The sequence below is a fragment of the Hemiscyllium ocellatum genome, chromosome 17 (genome assembly GCF_020745735.1).
Source record: "Hemiscyllium ocellatum isolate sHemOce1 chromosome 17, sHemOce1.pat.X.cur, whole genome shotgun sequence".
NCBI lineage: Eukaryota > Metazoa > Chordata > Chondrichthyes > Orectolobiformes > Hemiscylliidae > Hemiscyllium > Hemiscyllium ocellatum.
The window spans coordinates 21,538,686-21,562,306 of NC_083417.1; the positions used below are offsets into that span (position 1 = coordinate 21,538,686).

Below are 23,621 nucleotides of genomic sequence, written 5' to 3' on the forward strand. Positions count from 1 at the left end.
ATGTCTGGCCTTGGCTTGTTGCAATATTCCAGTGAAGCTCAATGCAAACTGGAGGAACAGCATCTCATCTTCCGACTAGGCACGTTACAGCCTGCCGGTCTCAACATTGAATTCCATAACTTCAGATGATTATCCCATCTTGACCCCTCTGTTTTCATTCTGCTCTGTAATTTTATTACATTTATTTTATTTATCTCTTTAAAATTTTTTTTTCACTGTTCTGATTCTTGACTGTCTCTCTTTCTCTCGCTCCCCACTCTCTCATCACTTTTTTTTCCTCTCCTCTTTCCCCCTTTGCTACCCTTCTCCCTTGTTTCAAATTTTGCCTCTGCTTCACCCATCCCCCACATATTTTGTCACATAGCACTGGCTTCAGCCTTGGTCACTTATAGCTCCTAGTCTCTCTATAATCTCTTTATGCACTGTCATTATCTCCTGTTTATTGCTACCTTTGCTTCTGGAACCATACTCACCTTCTCTCAGCCTAGTATAAATACCTCCCTATTTCTCCATTTTTTTAGCTTTGACAAAGGGTCAGTTGGACTTGAAGTGTCGGCTCTTTTCTTTCCTTACAGATGCTGCCAGACCTGCTGAGATTTTCCAGCATTTTCTCTTTTGGTTTCAGTCTCTCATGCAGTGAGGTCAGAGAATCATACAGCATAGAAACAGGCCCATGGGCCCAACATGTCTGTGCCAACTAGCAAACATCAAACCATACTGATCCCATTTAACAGCCTGCACTGCCCTGGCATTTCAAGAGCTCATCCAGCTGCTTTTTAAATGTTTGAAGATTACCTGCCACTACCATAATCTCAGACAGTGCATTCCCTATTTCTACCAAAAAAATGTTTTGCTCAGATATTTTTTACCATATACTTCTCACCATAAATTTGTGTCCTCTGTTCTTAGACACACCTGCCATGTGGAAAAGGTTCATAAGTATGCTTGTGCATTGTTGTGTTTGTATGGTGACGTTGCAACATGCGCCAAACAAATCAATGTCCGCTGTTGTTCAATGATAGGATTCTGCCCTATAATCCATAATTGTTCATTCAATCCCCAGTCTTAGGCTTCAGCATGAAACCTAGTTTGTCAGTTGATAGCAGTGCACAGAGAGGTCATGGTTTGTTAATGCTGTTGTAAAGCTTATAAAAAAACAGGTGGTCTTTGAACATTAAGAAAAATGAGGACTGCAGATGCTGGAGATAGAATCATGTGTGTGGTGCTGAAATAACACAGCAGGTCAGGCAGCATCTGAGGAGCAGGCGAATCGATGTTTCGGGCATAAACCCTTCATCAGGAATGAGGCTTGTGGGTCGGAGCTGAGTGACAAATGGGAGGAGGATGGGGTTGGAGGGAGGTAGCTGGGAAAGCGATAGGTGGAAGAAGGTGATGGAAATGGTGATAGGTCAGAGGGAGCAGTGGTGGACTGGTGCCAAGTTGGAGGCTAGGGATTGAGATAATGTCGGAGGAGAGGAAATGAGGAAGCTGTTGAAATCCACATTTACGCTGTGTGGTTGCACGGTCACAAGGCGGAATATGAGGCGTTCCTACTCAAGGCGTCGGGTGGTAACAGTTTGGTGGTGGAGACGGCCCAGGACCTGCATGTCCTTGATGGAGTGGGAGGGGAAGTACTAGTGTTCAGCCACGGGTGGTGGGATTGGTGGGTGCGGGTGTCTGCAAGAAGACGTCCTTTCTCCCCGATGTAGAGGACACCATACCGGGTGCAACAAATGTAGTAGATGACATTGATCAGAAATTCACCTACACTTCTACCAATGTGGAAGTACCCTTGGCACCTTCGATGGAGGTGAAGGGGGTGGTGTGGGCGTAGGTTTTGGCACTTCCTGCAGTGGCAGGGAAAGGTGCCAGGAGTGAGGGATGCGGTGCTGAGGATGTGGACCTGACGAGGGAGTCGTGGAAGGAGTGGCCTTTTCAGAACACTGATGAGGTGGGGAGGGAAATATATCTCCTGTGGTAGGGTCCATTTGGAGGTGATGGAAGTGGTGGTGGATGATGTGTTGTATGCGGAGGTTGGTGGGGTTGAAGGTGAGGACAGGGGGGTTCTGTCCTTGTTGTGTTGGGAGGGGTGGGATTCCAGGGCAGTGGTGCGTGAAGTGGAGGAGATGTGCTGGAGGGCATCGTCAGCCACTAGGGAAGGGAAGATGCAATCTTGGAAGAAGGAGGCCATCTGGGACTTTCTGAGATGGAATTGGTCATCCTGGGAACAGATGCAATGGAGGTGGAGGAATTGGGAATAAGGGATGGCAATTTTAGAGGTGGTGTGGTCTGGGTAGTTGTGGGAGTCGGTAGGCTTATATATGTCTGTGGTTAGTCGGTCGCCAGAGACTGTGACGGAGAGGTCCAAGAAGGGGAAGGAGGTTGCCAAGATGGTCGGGCTGGGAGGTGTTGATGAACTGTTCAACCTCCTCGTAGGAGCACGAGGCAGCACCGATACAGTCATCGATGTAATGGAGGAACAGGCCAGTGTAAATGCAGAAGATGGACTATTCCACATAGCCGCCAAACAGGCAGTCGTAGCTGGGTACCATACAGGTGCCCATGGTTACCCCTTTGGTTTGGAAGAAGTGGGAGGATTGGAAGGAGAAGCTGTTGAGGGTGAGGACCAGTTCAGCCAGGCAGATGCAGGTGTTGGTGGAAACGTGGTGGTCGTGAGAGGAAGAAACTGAGGGCTTGGAGACCTTAGTCGTGGCGGTTCGATGTGTACAGGGACTAGATGTCCAAGGTGAAGATGATGTGTTGGGGGCCAGGGAAACGAAAATCTTGGAGGAGGTGAAGGGCATGGGTGATGTCTTGAACGTAGGTAGGGAATTCCTGGACTAAAGGGGACAGGATGGTGTCGAGGTAGGAAGAGAGGAGTTCGGTGGGACAGATGCAGGCTGAGACAATGGGTCAACCGGGACAGTCAGATTTGTGAATCTGAGGAATGAGGTAGAATTGGGCAGTGCGGGGTTCACGGACAATGGGGTTGGAGGCTGTGGGTGGGAGATCCCCAGAGGTGATGAGGTTGTGGATGGTCTGGGAGATGATGATTTGGTGATGGGGTCGTGATCAAGGCGGCACATTTCAGTGGGAAACAGCAGTGGCAAAAGATGTTGAATCAGAGCTGTGAGACTGAATAAGTTAATAAACTCTGCAAAAAGAAACCAAACCACATAGCGTTTTTTATCTCACCAGATCATTATAGATATTTTGTCAGAGAAACTATATTTTGTTGGAAGTAACTGTCATTCAGATTATAATTAATCATTGTATTATCAGACTTTTTTTTAAAAGCATTGGTATATAGAACAAAGAACAACACAGCACAGTACAGGTCTTTTGGCCCTCAATGTTGTGCCGGCCTTTTTCCAAGTCTTTAAGATCAAACTAACCTACATAACCTTCATTGTACTATCTTCTCTGTGCCTATCCAAAAGTTGCTTAAATGTCCCTAATGTATCTGACTCTACTAGCAGTGCTGGCAGTGCATTCCACGCATCCACCACTGAGTAAAGAACCTACCTCTGACCTCTTTAAACCTTCCTCTAATTACCTGAAAATTATGCCCCCCCCCATTGTCATGATAGACATTTCCACCATAGTAAAAAGTGTTTTTCTATCCACTTTATCTATGCCTCTCAACGTCTTGTACACCTCTATCAAGACACCTCGCAACCTTCATCGCTCCATCTTCATAAGACATGCCCTCCAGTTCATGTAGAAACATTTCTCACATCCACTTCTGCTGAAATTATAACTAACGCAGTCTAAGAGCAAAGGATTTGTATTTAAAAGCAAAACTCTGGATGCTGGAAATCAGAAATGAAAACAGAAATTGCTGAAAAATCTCTGCAAGCCTTCAAAACTGTAGAAGGTTCACTGGACCTGAAACATGAACTCTGCTTTCTCTCCACGGATGCTGCCAGACCTGCTGGATTTTCCAGACATTTCTTTTTTTGTTAGAGATTTTTATTGTTTCTTTTCAGCTAGTACTAATAAATTTCACAACTATATCTCTTATAAGTTTTGAAATAAATGAAATATATTTCTTCAATCTCCTTAAAGGAGCTTTTAAAAATTGTTTTATGCACTAAACACATGACAATAGCATGGTCAACATATAGCTCTGATTTTGAGCAGATGAGAAAGCTTTGGCATTATCTTAATTTCTACTATGGAGTTAACAAAATTACGCGTACTGTAATCCTGAAATTACATTCAGTAGGTAATGTAATTATAGACTATTTTACTGACATTTTGCATATCGGCAGAAACACCAGATGCATAGCCAGAGATTGTGTGCCGGGGGTGCGTTGTCGCTGCACAGGGAGTGGAGGTGGATATTCACATTTCTACTTTGAACTTAGTGTCCAATTCATAACCTAAAACAGATTATCTAAATTCATAAAATTTGATTCAACTCTGCTTGGATTTGATTCAACCCTTTGCTAATAATCCTTTCTCGAAAATTGTTACATCATGCAACTCTTTAAGGGATCATTCATAGGTCAGAAGACATTGCTAACATAATGTTCAGAGGGTTATCATGAAAAAATTAAGAATGTGCTACCATCTGATTTTCAGAATTTATTCATTAGTATTTATATGGCCAGTATTTACTATTCAATCTGACAAGAAACAGATTATATGTAGTCATTATCACATTGCTGTTTTGAAGCATTTACTGGGTGCAAATTAGGTGTTCTATTTGTATGACAACAGAGTCTACAAAGAGTATTTCGTTGATTTTAAGGTGCATTGAGCTGTCTAGCAGTCATGAAAAACACAAAATAAATTTAAGTATTTGTGCTTATCAGCAATGGATATTTGAATGTTATATGTGGAACTGCAAATCATTAAATAGTTTTAATTAAATATATTGATTTTCTGGTTGGATCATCTTTAAAATTCCTAGTTATGTACATGAAGATGTATAAAGCAAAAAAGATGAAATGCTGTTCTTTAATCTGCTTGTAATTCTCTCATATGGATCCAAGTTTGTGATTTATTTACATTGACCTCCTAGTTGGTAGAGTTTTCCAAGATTCTATCATACAGGTGTTTCTGACCAGCTTCACTGGACATTGCCATTACCTGAAATAAGTTGCACTCTTGTCTGTACGCTCATGAATAAAATCTATCTTGAATACAGATCTCATGGAACCAGAGGCATTTGTCTAAATTTGCCTAAACTATTCAGTTATGACTAAAATATTGGTTTAGAAAGAAGCAGTGCAATCTGTTCATATTCAAATAAAAATGCAATTTTTTATGTCTGAGTGTTCCATTAGTTGCTGTTCTATATAGTATTGTAATGGCATCTTATGGGGACCATTAGTCAAACTGTACGGTCGATTAATACTACATTTGAATGCTGTTTATTGTGGGAATAATGAGAATGGAGATGATAGGGCCACCTAAAGGCAGTCTACATGGTTTTGCTGAATTGTTTAATCAGAAATAAATATTGCTCTAAGCTTCTGAAGTGGTCACTTTCATTCACAGACATTGTGTTGAATCTCAGGAAATGAATGGAATATTGAAGACTCTGCTGTCAGATTGGTTTTCGATAGGATTCTTAAACCTTGAGCGTATCACCTGGCAGTCCTCTTGTGATCTGCTGCAGAAAATTAGCGAGTAAGTGTTTCTTAATCACTTTTTGCAGTAGTTATTACAGCAATTCAACTTTGCCAACAGACATACAAGTTAATTTGTGATCAGTCTCACTAAAATCAAATTCACTTAACGATATTATTTCGCTTAATGCTCATTGTCAGCTAATTTCTGGCCAAACTCATCATCAAATGATACATAGAGTGGAGGCCATTCATCCCATTGTGCCTGTGCTGACTGCTTAAAACAGCTAAGCAATTAGTCCCTTTTTTGGGTGTTTCAACACTTCAAATTAAATATATTTGGAGGTGAGCCAGATTTAATTACAGCCACATACTTCTGACTTTCTGTACTTTTTAATTTTGACACAGCAAAATACTTATGAAAAATACTTACTTGCAGGTCAGCTACAGCTTACATGCTATGCTGACCTGTCAGAAAATGTACTAAGACGATATGTTTCCCATCAGCAAATAGAGTACGAGGGCTTTCATAAAGCCAAAGTCCAAAGGGATCTGGGAGTGCTAGTTGGGGATTCTCTAAAGGTAAACATGCAGGTTGAGTCCGTGATTAAGAAAGCGAATGCAATGTTGTCATTTATCTCAAGAGGGTTGGAATATAAAAGCACTGTTGTCCTTCTGAGACTTTATAAAGCTCTGGTTAGGCCCCATTTGGAGTACTGTGTCCAGTTTTGGTCAGCACACCTCAGGAAGCACATACTGGCATTGGAGCGTGTCCAGCGGAGATTCACATGGATGATCCCTGGAATGATAGGTCTAACATACGAGGAACGGCTGAGGATCCTGGGATTGTATTCATTGGAGTTTAGAAAATTAAGGGGCGATCTAATAGAAACTTACAAGATAATACATGGCTTGGAAAGGGTGGACGCTAGGAAATTGTTTCCGTTAGGCGAGAAGACTAGGACCCGTAGACACAGCCTTAGAATTAGAGGGGGTCAATTCAGAACAGAAATGCGGAGACATTTCTTCAGCCAGAGAGTGGTGGGCCTGTGGAATTCATTGCCGCGGAGTGCAGTGGGGGCCGGGACGCTAGACAGAGATTGACAAACTCTTGATGTCTCACGGAATTAAGGGCTATGGGGAGAATGCGGGTAAGTGGAGTTGAAATGCCCATCAGCCATGATTGAATGGTGGAGTGGTCTCGATGGGCCGAATGGCCTCCTTTCCACTCCTGTGTCTTATGGTCTTATGTGATTTATAATTAGGTCCTAGAATTATTTTTTTTAAATGATTGGTCTCTTGTGATTAGGGTGAATTTCTAACTTGTTCCATTGCTCAATCAGAGTTCCAATCCCTGTAGTTTTTAATGAATTTTTAATAAAGTGTCAGTGCTCAAAATCTGAGTGAGCAGTATTTGTTTTATTTCCTTCTGACCAACATTTTTGTTTCTTGAGATCTAGTTAATTGTTGCCCTTTTGAACTTCATGGGCACAATTTTTTTTATGTTATAGAGTCAGAGACATGCAGCTCAGTAACAGACCCTTGGGTCCAACTTGTCTGTGCCATCCCAATCTGACCTCATCCTTCTTGCCGTTAAGCCCTTCCTATTCATATACCCATCCAGATGCCTTTTAAATGTTGTCATTGTACCCACCTCCAACACTTCACCTGGCAGTTTATTCCATACATGTACCACCCTCTGCATGAAAAAGTTACCCCTCAGGTCCTTGGTAAATCTTTCTCCTTTCACCCTAAATCTTTGGCCTCTAGTTTGGATTCCCCCACCCTATGCAAAAGACCTTGGCTGTTCATTCTATCCATGCCCTTCATGACCTTATAAACCTCTATAAAGTAACCGTTGGGCTCTGAAACTCCTGGGAAAAAGTCCCAGCCTATTGAGCCTCTCCTTATAGCTCAACCCTCTAGTCTCAGCAACATCCTTGTAAATCTTTTCTGCCCCCTTTCTAGTTTCACATCCTTTTTATCGAAAGGTTTATTTCAGTTTCAGTCCTCCAGTGAATATAGTTTAAACACATTTATTTTTCTCAGGTATGAGGCTGTGCATCCTATCAGAAACTGGGCAGATATTAAACGTCGAGTTGGAACTTATAGAAGGTGCTATGTTTTTACTCACAATGCTATGCCAAGGGAACCTCTGATAGTTCTACATGTGGCACTGACAGATAACATCTCTAATAATATACAGGTAAGCTTGCTATATTGCAGTTTTCCTTCAATGTACATTAATTAAAATCTAATATTTACTAAGATTTATGTAAATATTCTAGTTAAATGTTCAGAAAGCATTGATGAGTAATTTGCCATGGAAAAGTGTTGCTTGAGTTTGGTTGTAACTCAATGATAACACTTTTGTATCTGATTCAGAGGTTTGTGAATTCATCTCCCACTTCAGGGCCAAGAGCAAAAATTGGAACTGACGAACACTGTTGGAGGTGCCACCTTTCCAATGACACTTTCGATGATCCCATGACACTTCAGCAAAAGAGCTGGGGAATTCTGAGGAAAAAGTGTCTTGAGTATGAGAGGCAGGAAAATTGCATTAAGCTGAGCGAGAGAGTAATTTTTTGGGGGATAGAAGGTTAGCTTTGAACTAACCAACCTCTTATATAACATTTACAAAATGTAAACATTTGAATTGGTAACAGCCGTCCAGCTCACCACGTGAGAGAGATAACATACTTTCTTAGTTTTCATTTTGCTAAATGAAACAATGATTTGAAAACTGAATGTGCTCAGTTCACCTCTACTGTGAGGATAATTTTGCATTTGCATTTCTTACAATGATGAGAGTAATCAAATATATAGAAACACCGTCTGAGAACACGCATTAATTTTTTTGTACAGTTCATTTAGAAAGTGGCAAAAAATTGCTATTGTAAATCAGATTTCCATCAACTAGGCTCAAGTATGCACTCATCTCTTCATTGATGACAGGCACTAGAGAGCAGAGTTTCATGCTTCTTTTCACTTTGTAATGGAGGGTGGGCTGGCATTACAAATGAGGCTGACCTTATTCTGGATTCCCATCCCTAATTTCCATTGCCGGTAATTATTCATGGCATGGGTAAGAGTACAAATTGTGAATCTACACACAACACTCCTACCTTGCCAGTTTTATTGCAAGGGTGGGAATTTCACACATGCTGAAATTCGCACACCCAGTTGACCTGGCTTGTGATGGTGAACATAGTTCATGATACTTCAGAGGAATCATGAACCATCAGTGATTTCTAATCTTAATCTATAAGTTCAAAACATGCTGCCACATTCACATGTCTTGATGTAACATATGTTAAAGATGGTTTGTAACTTAGTGATGCTTTACAAAATATTGATAAGGCTTTGTTATGAAAAATGATAATTAAATTGACCAGTGTTGAGAGTGAAGTTTCAGATACATAGACTACATTATCCAATGAGTTGAATTTCCATTTTGTCTTGAACAGCACTCATATCATGAAATAAGTAAAGTACTGAGATTCTGATTTGTCTGTGTGAATAGTCCCTGTGATTTAATTTTTTTTAAGCACTATTCACAAATTTATTTCCCTCCTTCAAGAACAGCACAAATGACAGGCATCAAAGATTTAAATGTCTTTAGCTCTGGAGATTTTGTTATGTAAATGTTTGATGCAATTCCATTATGAATGCTTAGCTGAACTCCAAGACCACTCTAGGAAATCAGCTCAACAGTGGTTTTTGACACAGCCACTCAACAGAATTTCATTATATATCCTTGGTCGACTTCCAAACTCCACTGGATTCATTTTAACAGGTTTTGATGACTCAGTTATTTAAGCAACTGTAACTTTATTTATTAGTACTGTTTTATGAACAGTTAAAATGACAATGATTTTTAGGAGGAATGTATAATACACTTTAAGTGACAGCTTTATGATCACTTAAGGATTGCAGTAAAATCATGATTGACCTGGCAAGGTGTTGTTTTCTTTTGCCTTCAGAGCAGAGCACCTGATGGAAAAATGTTTGCTTTAGCTTCCGTAATGCAAAAAAGTAGACATGAGTAATGTACTTCTGAGAAATATCTTCTGGAATGCAAGTTGAACATTGCTATACAGCTGAAATACCAGGAGAGTTTTGCAACTTAAAAGTACTGAGTAACCCTGATGGAGCTCAAACTGAGCGTTAATGAGCAGTTTATTGCTAAGCAAATGCTGCTTGATGGCACTTCTGCTGACACCTTCCATTACTTTACTAATGATCAAGCGTGACTGATGGGACTGTAATTGACTCAGATAGATTTGTCCTTTTTTTTTCTGTACAGGACATATGTGGGTAATTTTCTGCATTGCTGAGTTGATGCCAGTATCTGTATCAGCCAGCCAAGTGTCAGGTTCGGAAACGTAGATCTTCAGTACTGTTGCTGGAAAGTTGTCAGAACCCATTGTCCTTGCAGTACCTGGTACCTTCAGCTCTTGACATCACATGGCATTTCTGAAAACTGACATTTGTGATATTGCAGGCCTCCAGTGTAGTTCAAGTTAAATTAACCAATCGATACTTTTGGCTGAAGATTGTTGCAAATGTTTCAGCCTTATCATTTTTACTAACATGTTGGGCTCCACTGTTATTGAGGATGGGGGATGTTTGTGGAACCACCCCCTTCAATGTGTTGTTTAATTCCATCATCAACTCATCTGGATATGGTGGGACACAGAGCTTGAATGTGATCTGTTGGTTGGGGAATCAATTTAGTTTTATCTGTCACTTGCTACTTGTAATGTTCTGCTCCTGGTATGCTGTCTGCATTCTTCATTTTTCATGGTTGCTTCTCTGGCTTGATTGTAATAGTATTTGGGGTGATATACTGGGATATGCAGTTGCAAATTGTGCTCGATTAGTCTGCTACTGATTATGGCGCACAGTCTCTCGTGGCTGCCCAGGTTTGAATTGCAAACCCATTTTATATCTATTCTATTTAGCACAATGGTATTGTTACGTGTCATCATGGAGGGATTGTCATTGCACAGAGTGGACTTCGTCTCCACAAGCCCTATTGTGGGCGGCACGGTGGCACAGTGGTTAGCACTGCTGCCTCACAGCGCCTGAGACCCGGGTTCAATTCCCGACTCAGGCGACTGACTGTGTGGAGTTTGCATGTTCTCCCCGTGTCTGCGTGGGTTTCCTCCGGGTGCTCCGGTTTCCTCCCACAGTCCAAAGATGTGCGGTTAGGTGAATTGGCTATGCTAAATTGCCCGTAGTGTTAGGTAAGGGGTAAATGTAGGGGTATGGTGGGTTTCGCTTCAGTAGGTCGGTGTGGACTTGTTGGGCCGAAGGGCCTGTTTCCACACTGTAGTAATCTAATCTAAAAAAAATGTAGTGGTCAGTTGTGCCGATAACTGTCACGGACAGATCCATCTGAAATAGTTGAACGAGGGAGTATGTTTCGGTCTTTTGCAGGTGCCTTGACCACCTGCCACAGACCCAGTTGAGCACCTTTCTTCTTTAGGAGTCAGCCTTCTTGATCGGTAGTGGTGCTGCTGAGCCACTCTCAGCGGCCAATGTTAATGCTCCCCACTCACAATGGAATTAGCATCTGTTGTTAACAGCCTCATGACTATTTCTCAAACTAACCACCATGTTAATTTAGAAAGAAAATTACCATGCCATGTTTCATTCTGGGATCTGACTTATACAGTAGTATCATCAGCCGGTATCAAAGCTTATATAATTGGATTTTTGTAGTTTCTTCCAATCTCCTGCAATTTAGAGAATGTTAACTGAAGAAGAGAGAAACTTTTTTTGTAAAACAGTTGATTATGATTCTAATTAGTGTGTATTCTACTTACATTCTAAGTAATGAAGAAACAAAATTCTGCTTGAAAAGAAGTGTTTCAACGCATTTGTATTCAGTCATAGGCGTCATGAAGGAATGTATTAAAACTGCTTTGTTAGGCAATAAATTGTTATTTAAGATTGAATACGTATTTCTAAACCTGATTATAAAATGAACTGCAAATTAAATGTAGGTTTTTAAAAAAATTAACTGGATGTTTTGCATAGGCTATTGTCCGAAAAGATCCTTCCCTGGAGACGACTGAGGATGTGAACAAGATCACTACAGCTATTTTTTACTCCATCAGCTCTTCACAGAGAGGACTGCAGGGGGTAGAGCTTGGAACTTACCTCATCAAACAAGTTGTGAAAGAGCTTCAGGTATGTCTTAGTAACAGGAAATATAAATACCGTAAGGACTTGTATTGAATATGGCTGGAATCAGCAACATCCTACTACCTGAGACCAGTGACAATGAATGAATATAGTTGTACCAGGAGCCATTACACTGCGATACTTTGAAAAGTTAATATCTGGAACTGAGAGAATGTCAAGACTTAACTATTGCTAAAAGTTATTCATGTCATAGGAAATGTTTTTTAAAAAGCACTTAAAAAAAAGTATTTAAGTATTGACTTGTACTGGCACCATCTGTCCACATTTTTAAATGTTTGATCGCTATTCTCTTTTGTTTTTTAAATCTAAACCAAAAGCTTTTACCAAATTGTTCCTGTTCATCATTTCTCCATGGTGTTGTTCACAGGACTTGTATGTGCAGTTTGTCACATAGTTGTGGAGAAAGGGGCTAGTCTTCAATAAAACAAAGAACTGCAGATGTTGCACTTCTGAAACAAGCAGGAACAGAAATTGCCAGAGAAACTGAGCAGGTCTGGCACAATGTGTGGAGGGAAAACAGAGTTAGCGTGTTGAGTCCAATGCCACTTGTTTTGATTCAAACATAGTCTTTTTCAATTATTTCTGTGAAAATCTTTAATGTAGCCACCCAACTGCTTGTCACTGATTCCAGTCTCAGCTGTTATTATTTTGTGTTCACTTAGTTTTACTGAAGCAATCCACTAATTTTGTTTGTATCACAATGAGGAAAGTGTGAAAATAATTTTTCTTGTATTAGCTGTCAGCAATAAGCTGTCATCAATTTGACACCACAAAGGTTTAAGTTCACAGTTAAGCTGCCAAGTTTTACAAAAGCAGTTTGTCTTTCACTGTTGTGACATTTCAAATTTCTTGAACCAGCCACTTTTCCCAGCTCCCTAAACAATTCAGTCATTTGGCACTTTAATACTGTGATTTAATTCCTAATCATATTAAATGACCTCCCAATAAGGTGGTAGTCAACAGCATTTTTTTAAACTTGGAGAAAAAAAAATTGATGTATTAACTTACTTTTTTTGAAAAAGTCAAATTGAATTAGCACAAGTTGTCTAGGATAAGAGACAAGAGGTTTCCTGAAGCTTGGAATATTCCTTTAATTGCTTTTGGCGGGCCAGAGTTACGATACTCGTCTAAAGTCGATTTGATTAAAAAAAAAGAATTGGGGTATTGAGACACTATGTGCTGACAGTAAAATGTTTCTATTTATTCAAGGTGAAGGTTCATTCAGTAGACTTGAATTTTAGGTATGTGTTGAAAGAACAGTCTTTGTATTTGAGCTTTGCAAGCTAATCAGCTTTGAATTTAAATTCTGACATTCTGGACCTGCTGATAGACATTCAAATTATAATGTTGTCAGTTAACTTTCATGCATCACCAACCTCACTGCTAATTTCCACCACCTTAAACCGGACGATTGACATCTCAGTTACATTAAGAATTTTGCTGCTGTTACTGCATTATTTCCTCTGTCTCAGTTTTTAGGTTGTATTCTTGTTTAACTAACTAATAAATTTTGTAAGTCTAGTGTATGTTGTGAACATTGCTCGCTTTTCTGAATTGAACATCTGGCAGTCTCTTCTGTTGTATTTTTAAGTTCTGTTTGCTGTGTTCTTGTGGCTGAAACTCTTTGCAGTTTTCACTCCGTTTTCTGCAACTCAGTCCTTTTTTTTCTTGACATGACTCTTCCTTAAATGGCCGAGGTCCCACTTTTGAACTTCCCTCTTAAATGTTTCCATTTTCTGGTCCAATAAATCCTCCATTTAAAACACCTATTTGACAAACTATTTGGCCTGCCTTAGAATTTTTTTTCTTGGCTCACTGTTAATTTTAAGAACTTTAGGCATAACCTTTCTCTTTAAGGGTCTCGATACTGGCAAGTTATTTTTGTAAACTATACCTGTTCTGATTGTCTTGCTTGAAAGTAAAGTTGCAAAACACTGACAAAGTTAATGCTTTAGGTACAGTTGACATGTGCGTTGAGTAGAACATAAACTGGAAAAGTCCAAGTCTGAAATTTGTGAAGACTGTTACTGTAAATGATTGCCTTGTTGAAGATGAAATTGTTCCTCCTTTGTTCTGTGCAGTGTGTTTTTGCTCATGGTCCCTACATCCAGACTATTTATTGGCATATCATCATTTTGAATTTGAGTGCAGAAATAACAAATGAGCAATCATCAAGAGATTATCGCAGACTGTTCACCTTTCTATTTGTGCTTATTCAGTACGCACAACTCAATATTCAAAAACAGAAATTGTTGGAAAAACTCAGGTCTGACCACATCTGTGGAGAGAAAGGAGAATTAATATTTCAGATTCTATGATCCTCCCTCAAAACTGATTATAATGAGGAAATCTTGGTATATATTGCTAAAGAAGGGGTGGGGAGAAGTGGAAGATGCAAATGATAAGTGGAGATGGAGCCCAGAGAGAGAACTAGTTGGGCAGACAAAGGAGTGAATAGCTGCTAATGGTGGTTGACAAACTATTAGTGGTTGACAATAGGCAATTTGTGGTAGCAGCCTATGTCATGACAAGGTCTGGGGTTTGGTTAAGGACATGGGAGAAGGTGCTCAAAATCATTGAACCTGATATTGAGTTCAAAAGGCTGTGGGGTTCCCAAGTGGAAAATGAGGTGTTATTCCAACTTGCACTGAGTTTCTCTGGAGCACTGCCGCATGCCTGAGACAGAGATGTTGACCAGGGAACCTGGTGATGTGTTGAAATGGCTGGTGATTGGAAGCTCAGTAATTTTTGTTGACAATATATAGGTGTTTTACAAAATGATCTCACAGTCTGCGCTCCATTGACCAGACAACATTGTGAGCAGCAAATAGGTGGGGCTAAATTGAGTGAAGTGCAAATAAATCACTGCTTCACTTGGAAGGTGAGTCTGGGACCTTTGATAGTGAGGATGGAGAAAGTAGAAAGGTAGGTGTTACACCTTTTACAATTGCATGGGAAGGTGCTTTGAGGGTGTGGGTAGAAGTTGGGAGAGGAGGAGGAATGGATCAGTGTGTCGTGGAGGGAGCAGTTCCCTTGGAAGTCTGACAAGTGAAGGGTGGGGAATATGTGTTTTATGGTGGCTGAACTGTGTCCCTGGTCAGCATCTCAGTCATGGGCTTGCTACATTACTCCAGTGAAGCTCAGTGCAAGCTGGAAGAACAACACTTCATTTTCCCCTTGGGAATCCTGCAGCCTTCTAGTTTGCAGCACTCTTGAATGCAGCTACATGTTCCTTTACCTGCAGCACAGGGGTGTCTGAGGGATGGTCCTCCTAGTGCGATCATCATAGCAGTCTAACAGTTAAACCCAGATTGCAGCATACGAGAATACTCAATCCCAACAATACCCTTCTATAGAGTTGAAACAGCTTTTATTTAACCTAGTCCTTTTCAAAGGGAAAAACACAATGTATCTGTAGGTTTGGGTGTAATCTGCAGGGGGTGGCTTGCTATTGAACAGAGTAGTTGTCTACTGTTTGATTTCTTTGAACTCACAAGAAATTATTAGTTACTCTGTTTAAAATTCATTACCATCTTTAGTTATCACATCCCATTAGTCACTCTTCAATTTTGTTTAGGCAGCAAGTCACAATATTTACATCTGCAGTTATTTTGTCTTTTAAAAAGAATCACATTTTGAGATAGGGCATTTTTAAAAATTCAGTCATGATATGCATGAGGCTGGCTAGGTAAGCATTTATTGATCAACTTTAAGTATTGCCATCACTGAATCCACCCCTGTCAACATCCTTGGAGTTACCTTTGACCAGAAGCTAAACCAGATTAGTTATATAAACAGTGGCTGAAAGGGCCAGGAATCTTGCAGTGAGTAACGCACCTCTTGAACCCCTAAAGCCTCTCTAGCTGTTGTAAAGCACAAATCAGGCATGCGATGAAATACTCCCTGCTTGACTGAATATCTGCAGCTCCAGTATCAATAAGAAGCTCTGTTTCATCTATGACATAATTACATTTAAAGTAGGAAATTAATTGATAGAATTTTGTCCATCATTTATAAATTGTTATCCTGCAATAAAGGATGGTATTTATAGAGGTCGTATCTATTAGCTACAGAACCAGCAAAAGCCCCACGTTGCCTGTCTTAAGGGGCACTTAGCAGCACTGCGCTTTGCTCAGGATCAGAGGCTGGCAGCTTTTTGCCACTGCGAAGTAATGACTGCTGGTATGACACTCACCAGAGTCCTTGGATTAGTGAGTCTCGGGCTGAAGTTGAAGATGGTAGAAGAGAAGGGTGTGGAGGCAGGGTGGGTATCTGTCATGAGAATTGGCAAAAGGGGAAAATTGATAGCAAAAGAGAGGAAATGGTCTTCAAATCAGGCCCCTTCCCATCACTTCCCAACAAATTAAATGCCCCCACCATCAAACCCATAATTTGCCCAGGATATGTAAAAGTGCTATGACTTGCAGTGCATTCAAATTTGCATCTCTTCGGGTTGATACTGTATCTCAGTGCAGCTTTACCACATAACTAATGTTTTTTTAATAAGATTGTATAATCAATGTGTTGATTGATTTTTTTTTTGTGTGATGTAATTAATGTAAATCTTATTCCCAGTATTTCTCCCATCAATCTGCAGCGCCTATCCTTAGCAAGGAGATTTTACTGAATTTCCTTGTTGACCTTTAATGTAACAGGACATTAATATTACAAACACGTCTCCCATTTCAATGCAGTCATTGCCCGTGCATAATCACAACTCTGCCTTTTGAGGTAAAATAAGCCCCAGAGACATGTTTTGCCATCCCCACTGCTGAAAATCCTTGAAGCAAATCTGTGTTTTACCTGTTCTTATTTAGTCAACTTTGCTTTAGGCTAGAAGATTAAAAGAAAATGGAACACAACTGTTCTAAGAATGTAGATAAACCACTTAAATGTGGCTGTTCTAAAGGATCACCAGTTCCTGAGTGCAAAACTATCAATAGTGTGCCAACGTGCACCCATTATTTTCCACAGAGAATCAATTAGCTTAGTTGGTTGGATAGTGGTTTGCAATGCAGAGCAATCCCAACAGCACAGGTTGAATTCTTGTACTAGCTGAGGTTATCGTGAAGGCCTCACCCTTTGCTTGAGACATGATGACCCTTGGGTTAAACCACCATCACTTGTTTTTTTCTAAGGAGAGAGCAATCTTATGGTAATGTTTCATTCCTCATCTCAGGTGTCTGTTATGTGGAGATTGTTGCGAATGAAGTAATGTTGAAATGAAGAAAGAAGCTCCACACATGCAGAGCAAAAAAAAATCATGATTTTTAACATTGGCAGGAACCTGTTGGAATGTCATTAGCTCACAATTTGATTGAGGCATACAGTAAAATTTACATTACGTGGCACACTGTTTGAAGAGCACACAGTAAAATGAGAATTCTGGTTAGTTGAAGCAATACTGACTTGCATAGTAACCAGGCACCATTCATTCATTTGAATCCTGACCGTTAATTGACCAGGGGAGCCACGCATGCTGTTTGAGATCAAAAACACAGCTGAGTGAGTACTGTAACAGCAAGTGAACACAATAGAGAGTGTTTGTTGATTTGGCTGTGCTGTTATTAATCCTAAGAATAGTCAGATGAAGCTTGTTTTGCCATCATGCCCACCCTCAGTCGCTGGTTATTGTCCATATAGTGTCCAATTAATGAAGTACACAGTTGTTCTTTAGTGGGGTGGTGGGTAGTTGGAGTTGCCTGTCGGTGATGCATCTTGGTCTGTGAAGTGCCAGATAATGCAAATGTTAATTTAATATTCTGGAAGGCTAAAGGAATAGGTAGTATAAATTATCATGTGATTCAACTTGCTTCTATTTCACAAGTCTTCAGTATTGTTTCTATTGTTACATATATCCACAGTTTTTTATTGTCGTCAGAATCATACGACAATACTGTCCAGTCTGGGCACTAGTTTGTTTGTTTACAATGGGAAAGTATTTGTAGGATCCCAGCAGGTGAGAAATGAGAGACTGGCACTTGCTGCAGGAAGAGTAAGATAGTTTGTGTTTTCTGTTTCAAAAAAAAGTTGATAAATCCATAACCTATTTTAAATGTGTGAAAAACATGGACATCTTAGAGTTCCAGTTAAGGAAGCATACGAGAAAAAAAAATTGTGTAGAGTCCCATTATTTTCGAACACCTAACTAATTTTGTCCTCACTTGTAGCTCACACAGATGAGAAACAAGTAGGGAACAAATCTGTGTGCTCAAAGTGCTCATAGTGTACTTAGAGTGTTACAGTTGCATTTTATCCTGCTGCTAAATTGAAAAAAAAACTTTAATGTTGTGTTCAGGAATGAAGGGCTTTTGCCCGAAACGTCGATTTTCCTCGGATGCTGCCTAACCTGACCTTTTCCAGCACCACTCTAATCTAGACTCTGGTTTCCAGCATCTGCAGCCCTTGGTTTTACCCAATATGGATAAAAGACTTGTTCTTATGATGTCCCTTTGCAGTCATTATTCCATATTTGTTATTAATATTATAAAGCATGATTTCCAAACTGACTACTTTGCTCAGTTAATGTACACATCTTTTTAGTAAATTGCAACATTGGAAATATCCACAAAATTCACTTCTCAGTTTACAAATGTTGGAACTTGAACAAGTTTTGAGCTAATTCTGAGAAGAAACACATCCATTGAGAATATTGTCTGTTTCAGAATAATAATGTACACCAGTTTTACAATTTGAATGTTCTACAGTTCAATATAAGAAATTAGATAGCAAGAACATTTTTCCATAAAGAAACTTTTTGTTTCGAAACTTACATATAGCACCGTGGTCTAATTTCTTTTCACAATGTTGAATAGAATAGCAGAACAGACTTGGTGAAACAAAGCAATAATGATGGAATTGTAGCAGTGCTATGTTGACATTTATTTTTTTTTTGTCTGTGATCTATAGGTTGAGTTTCCTCATATGAGCCAATTCTCCAGTCTGTCCCCTATTCCCGACTTCACAAAGTGGCTGCGTGGAACCCTCAGTTTCAAAATCAAGGAAGGGAAATTGAACCAGATCTTTACAGAACTTGAATACAAAGAAATCCAGGACATCATTGAAGGACCTGTGTTAGAAAAACTTCAGCATTTACTTTGTAACAATGAATGGGTGAAGTCTGACAAATTAGTTCAAATTCTTGAGACCCCACTTATGCGACTTTGTGCCTGGTATCTATATGGAGAAAAACATCGTGGGGGTGCCCTTGATCCAGTAGCTAACTTTCATCTTCAAAATGGTGCTGTGATATGGCGAATAAACTGGCTGGCTGACACAAGTCCTCGTGGTCTTTCGTCATCCTTTGGAATTATGGCAAACTATCGATACTTCCTCGAAGATGCCAATCGAAATAGTGCCCAATATTTGAGAACAAGACAGATTGAGGCATCTAAGCAAATTCTGAGCCTTGTAGCTCAATGTCAGACAATCAGCAAACTTTAACTGGAGCTTCACAGGAAAATGAACTGTTTTGAAAATAATGAATTAATTTTAACTATCATTATTACTCGTTAATGTTTAAATAAGAAATTGCAACAACAAAAAAATTAAACATGAAATTTGTTGTGGAACAGCAATTTTATTTTGCCAGTTTTATTGATAATATATTATGTAAATCTATTTAATGATGAGCTACATGAATGCTGAAATCTCCAAATGAAAACAAAATTTATTATTGTCGAACTGATGAATCGTCAGCCGTTAGAAAGAAAGAATGAACTTTTTATGGTGACTTTTATGGCACAGAATGTCTTGCTGCCAGTGAAATAATATTGATTTGTAGTCCCTTCTGAACTGCATCCAGTATTATTGTAACATCTGCCAACCTGAGAGAAAGAGATAATTATTTTCAATAGGGCATCAGTGTACTTCTTCAATTTAAAAAAAAAGCCATCAGAACCAACTTACTGTTAATTGTATTGCTGCTCTTTATCTTATTTTTGGTTTAAATATGATCAATTTCACATAAACTCTCCTATGATGGTGACAGGAATCCGTATACCACTGCTAAGCAGTCTCCCTCATTGGTGGTTTGTCATTAATGTTTGCTTTTAGCTAGATGATTTCTTGCCAACTCATGGATATCATAATGCCATTTTTTAGTCTAACACAAAATACTATCTGCTGACGTTTGGACTTGCACCTTGCCTTATAACTGACTGAACAAAACAGTTTAACAAGTTATTTGCAAAAACATATCTGTCTTTTCTTTCTCCTTGTTCCTAAGGATTGGGCTGTGGTTTTCCTTTGGAATAGTCCCTACTTTTGGCAAGGTACTGGAGTGACTTTCCAATTCCTTTTAATGAATGGTTGACCAGGAAATACACTCACTTATACTGCCTACCATCAGCTTTATTGGATGATAATTACAGGCTAATAATCAATCTGATTGACTACATTATGAGCTTATCTTAAATAGCTGGTAAGTCTTGAAGTGGAATTCAAATCTGGAATCTCTGGCTCACAGATCCGGGCACTATAACATGCTACATGATCTCCATATGTTAATCTGTAGCTACTGTCATGTATTTTAAATCCATGAAAAAGTTCTTCTATTACTGTATTTAATCTACAACCTACCTATGGAGATTATTATTTAAATTGACTTTAGGTTTTGTGAAAAATACTATTTTACATAGCCATTAGAGAATAAAATACGTTACCTCTCTTCTAAGAGAATTTAACGCCATGATGATTTTTCAATTTGAATAAAATTTAAATATTTAGCCTGACTGTTTATGCTTAATTTGCAATGAACACTACAATTAGTTTGCTTTCATTATTTATATATTGGGCTCCCAGTTATGTCAGTATGCTTCCCTGCTAGACAGTTGGGTAGAGAGTTAAGTACTTGTGAAAGCTCTTGTATTTGTCCCCATGAACTAGGCAGTGTTGCTGATCAAAGAGACCTTAGAGTGCAGGTTCATAGGTCCTTGAAAGTGGAGTCGCATGTAAGATAGTGAAAAAGTTTTTGGTATGCTTTCCTTTATTGGTCAGAGTATTGAGTACAGGAGTTTAGGAGGTCATATTGCAGATGTACAGGACGTTGGTTAGGCCACTTTTGGAATATTGCGTGCAATTCTGGTCTCCTTCCTATCAGAAAGATGTTGTGAAACTTGTAAAGGTTCAGAAAAGATTACAAGGATGTTGCCAGGGTTGCAAGATTTGAGCTATAGGGAGATGCTGAACAGGCCGGGGCTGTTTTCCCTGGAGTGTCAGAGGCTGAGGGGTGATCTATAGAGATTTACAAAATTATGATGGGCATGGATAGGATAAATATTCAAAAGTCTTTTCCTTGGGGTCGGGGATCCAGAACTAGAGGGCATGGGTTTAGGGTGAGAGGGGAAAGATATAAAAGAGACCTATGGGGCAACCTTTTTCACAGAGGGTGGTACATGTATAGAATGAGTTGCCAAAGAAAGTGGTGGAAACTGGTACAATTGCAATATTTAAGAGGCATTTGGATGAGTATATGAATAGGAAGGATTTGGAGGGATAGGGGCTGGGTGCTGCAGGTTGGACTAGATTGGGTTGGGATATCTGGTCGGCATGGACAGGTTGGACCGAAGGGTCTGTTTCCATGCTGTACATCTCTATGCCTCTAAGCAATTAAAACAAAGTTATTTAGTTAGGAATGTTTTAATTAAGGAAAATTGTGCATTACAACTTTTATACGTTTACTGCCTTGAAACTGTAACTTGACTTGTGATCGTGATAAAATACGAGCTAGTAATGTTCGATTTCCATCATCTAATTTTAATAACTGTGACTTTCATAAACTATTTTCTTTAATGAATGGAAGCATTGACAATTAAAGTGGCTATAGTAAACAGCTGACCACAAGTTAGCTGAGCTTCCTGAAATCATAGTTAAAGTCTGAGCTGATATTAATAACTTCAAAAGGCACTGTAGGTCCAAACTTCATGTCCTATTTGAATTATATCTTAATAGATAAGTTTTGTATTATTGGTGGTGAAAGAGTTGCCACATTATCCAGTTTCATAAAAAAATGAGCCCAGACAATGTTTGAATTGGCTGTATTTCAAGCTGCTGCTTTGGTAGAGCAGCATAGACAAAGATGGATTTGGAAACTGGAACTGGAAAAAAGTTTTTTTTAGATTAGATTACCAACAGTGTGGAAACAAGCCCTTCGGCCCAACCAGTCCACACTGACCCTCCGAAGAGTAACCCATCCAGACCCATTTCCGTCTGACTAATGCGCCTAACACAATGGGCAACTTAGCACGGCCAAAAGTTTGCACATTCTCCCAGTGTCTGCGTGGGTTTCCTCCGGGTGCTCCGGTTTCCTCCCACAGTCCAAAGATGTGCAGTTTAGGTGAATTGGCCATGCTAAATTGCCTGTAGTGTTAGGTGAAGGGGTAGTTTGCTCTTCGGAGGGTCGGTGTGGACTTGTTGGGCCAAAGGGCCTGTTTCCACACTGTGACTGATCTAATCACTCACCTGGCTGGCACATCTTTGGACTGTGGGAAGAAACCAGAGCATCCCCACACAGACACAGGGAGAACATGCAAACTCCACACAGACAGTCTCCTGAGGCTGGAATTGAACCTGACACCCCGGTGCTGTGAGGCAGCAGTGCTTACCACTGAGCCACTGTTCCTGCATTTTTTAAAAAGGATTTGGAGATACATCTGTTCTGAGATTGAGAAAGTAATTCATTTTGCTGAAGAAAACTTTGTAATAGGCTATTTATTCTGGTGAACTGGCAAACATTTTACTGCAGTGGAGTATAGCTGTTGAAAATATTTGCAGTCAATTGAGGCATTAACTAGAGTGAACTACTGGAAAGTGTGAATTAGTTTTAGAAAAAAAGGTGCAATGATATATATACTCCGAATTATGATTGCTGATCTCCAGCTGGAATTTAACCTGTCCATTCAGAAATGTCTTTCTTTGTTGAACACCTTTCCCTTGGCAAATTCCTGTTCTTTATTGCTTTAAGAGCTGAATACACTGATAAACAAAGGACCAGGACCATGTGACCAATTGCCATATGCAGTCCTGAGAGAAGCAAGATGCATTCATAGGTATTAGTAACTTCAAATTGTAGTCTGGGCTGTCAGGTTTTTTTTGAGATTTTCAATTAAACTGGTTAACGTGTGTTACTTACCAATGACTATCACACTGATCAGTCATGCAAGGTTCAAAACTGCAGGAGATCTCAGGCAAGACATGAATCAGTGTCGTACATATACACTGGCACCCCAGAAAAAATCCATCTAGAAATTGTGAGTAATTGATGTGTGAGCCTGTTCAGCAAACTGGTTCCAAATTGGATTTTAAAAGCATGCAAGGCAAAGTAAAAAGTCAAAGAGCAACTGAGGATAATATAGTGCCAACTTTCTTTTGAAAAAGTAAAAGGACCAGTATCCATGTTGCTGAATTCCTCCACAGAGAGCAACCTTTGGCAGCAAGATTTCCATCGCAAAAGCTAGCATGCAAGTTCAGCAAATAATAGGGAAGGCAAAATGACTTTTGAATAAATAGGGAGGTTGTTAAAACTGTGCAAGTCATTGGTCAAGCCACACAAAAGACTTAACAATTTTGGCCCTCTTATCTCAAGAAAAATGTACTGTTATTGGAGGCAGTCCAAAGAAGGTATATTAGGTTGATTCCAAATATGGAAGAATTTTCCTATGAAGAGAGGTTGCATTTATTCTCATAGAATCCCTCCAGTGTAGATAGAGAGCATTTAGTTCATCGAGTCTGATTAGATTAGATGCCCTACAGTGTAGAAACAGACCAGACCACATCAACCATCCGAAGACCAACCCCACCCAGACCCGTTTTCATTCTAACTAATGCACC

General features: G+C 39.7%; 1 protein-coding gene across 2 annotated transcripts in view; it reads left to right on the forward strand.

The window, feature by feature from the left end:
* mlycd (malonyl-CoA decarboxylase) overlaps positions 1-20,449 on the forward strand; it is a 42,654-nt gene extending 22,205 nt beyond the window's left edge. The window contains exons 2-5 of one of the 2 annotated variants that reach the window (XM_060837612.1): positions 5,528-5,640; positions 7,629-7,785; positions 11,625-11,777; positions 18,702-20,449. In XM_060837612.1, coding sequence (XP_060693595.1) covers positions 5,528-5,640; positions 7,629-7,785; positions 11,625-11,777; positions 18,702-19,235 — 957 coding nt within the window. In that variant the 3' untranslated portion in view covers positions 19,236-20,449. The remainder of the gene's footprint in view (positions 1-5,527; positions 5,641-7,628; positions 7,786-11,624; positions 11,778-18,701) is intronic. The other variant, XM_060837613.1, reaches the window with a different exon arrangement.
* Positions 20,450-23,621: the final 3,172 nt, after the last annotated feature.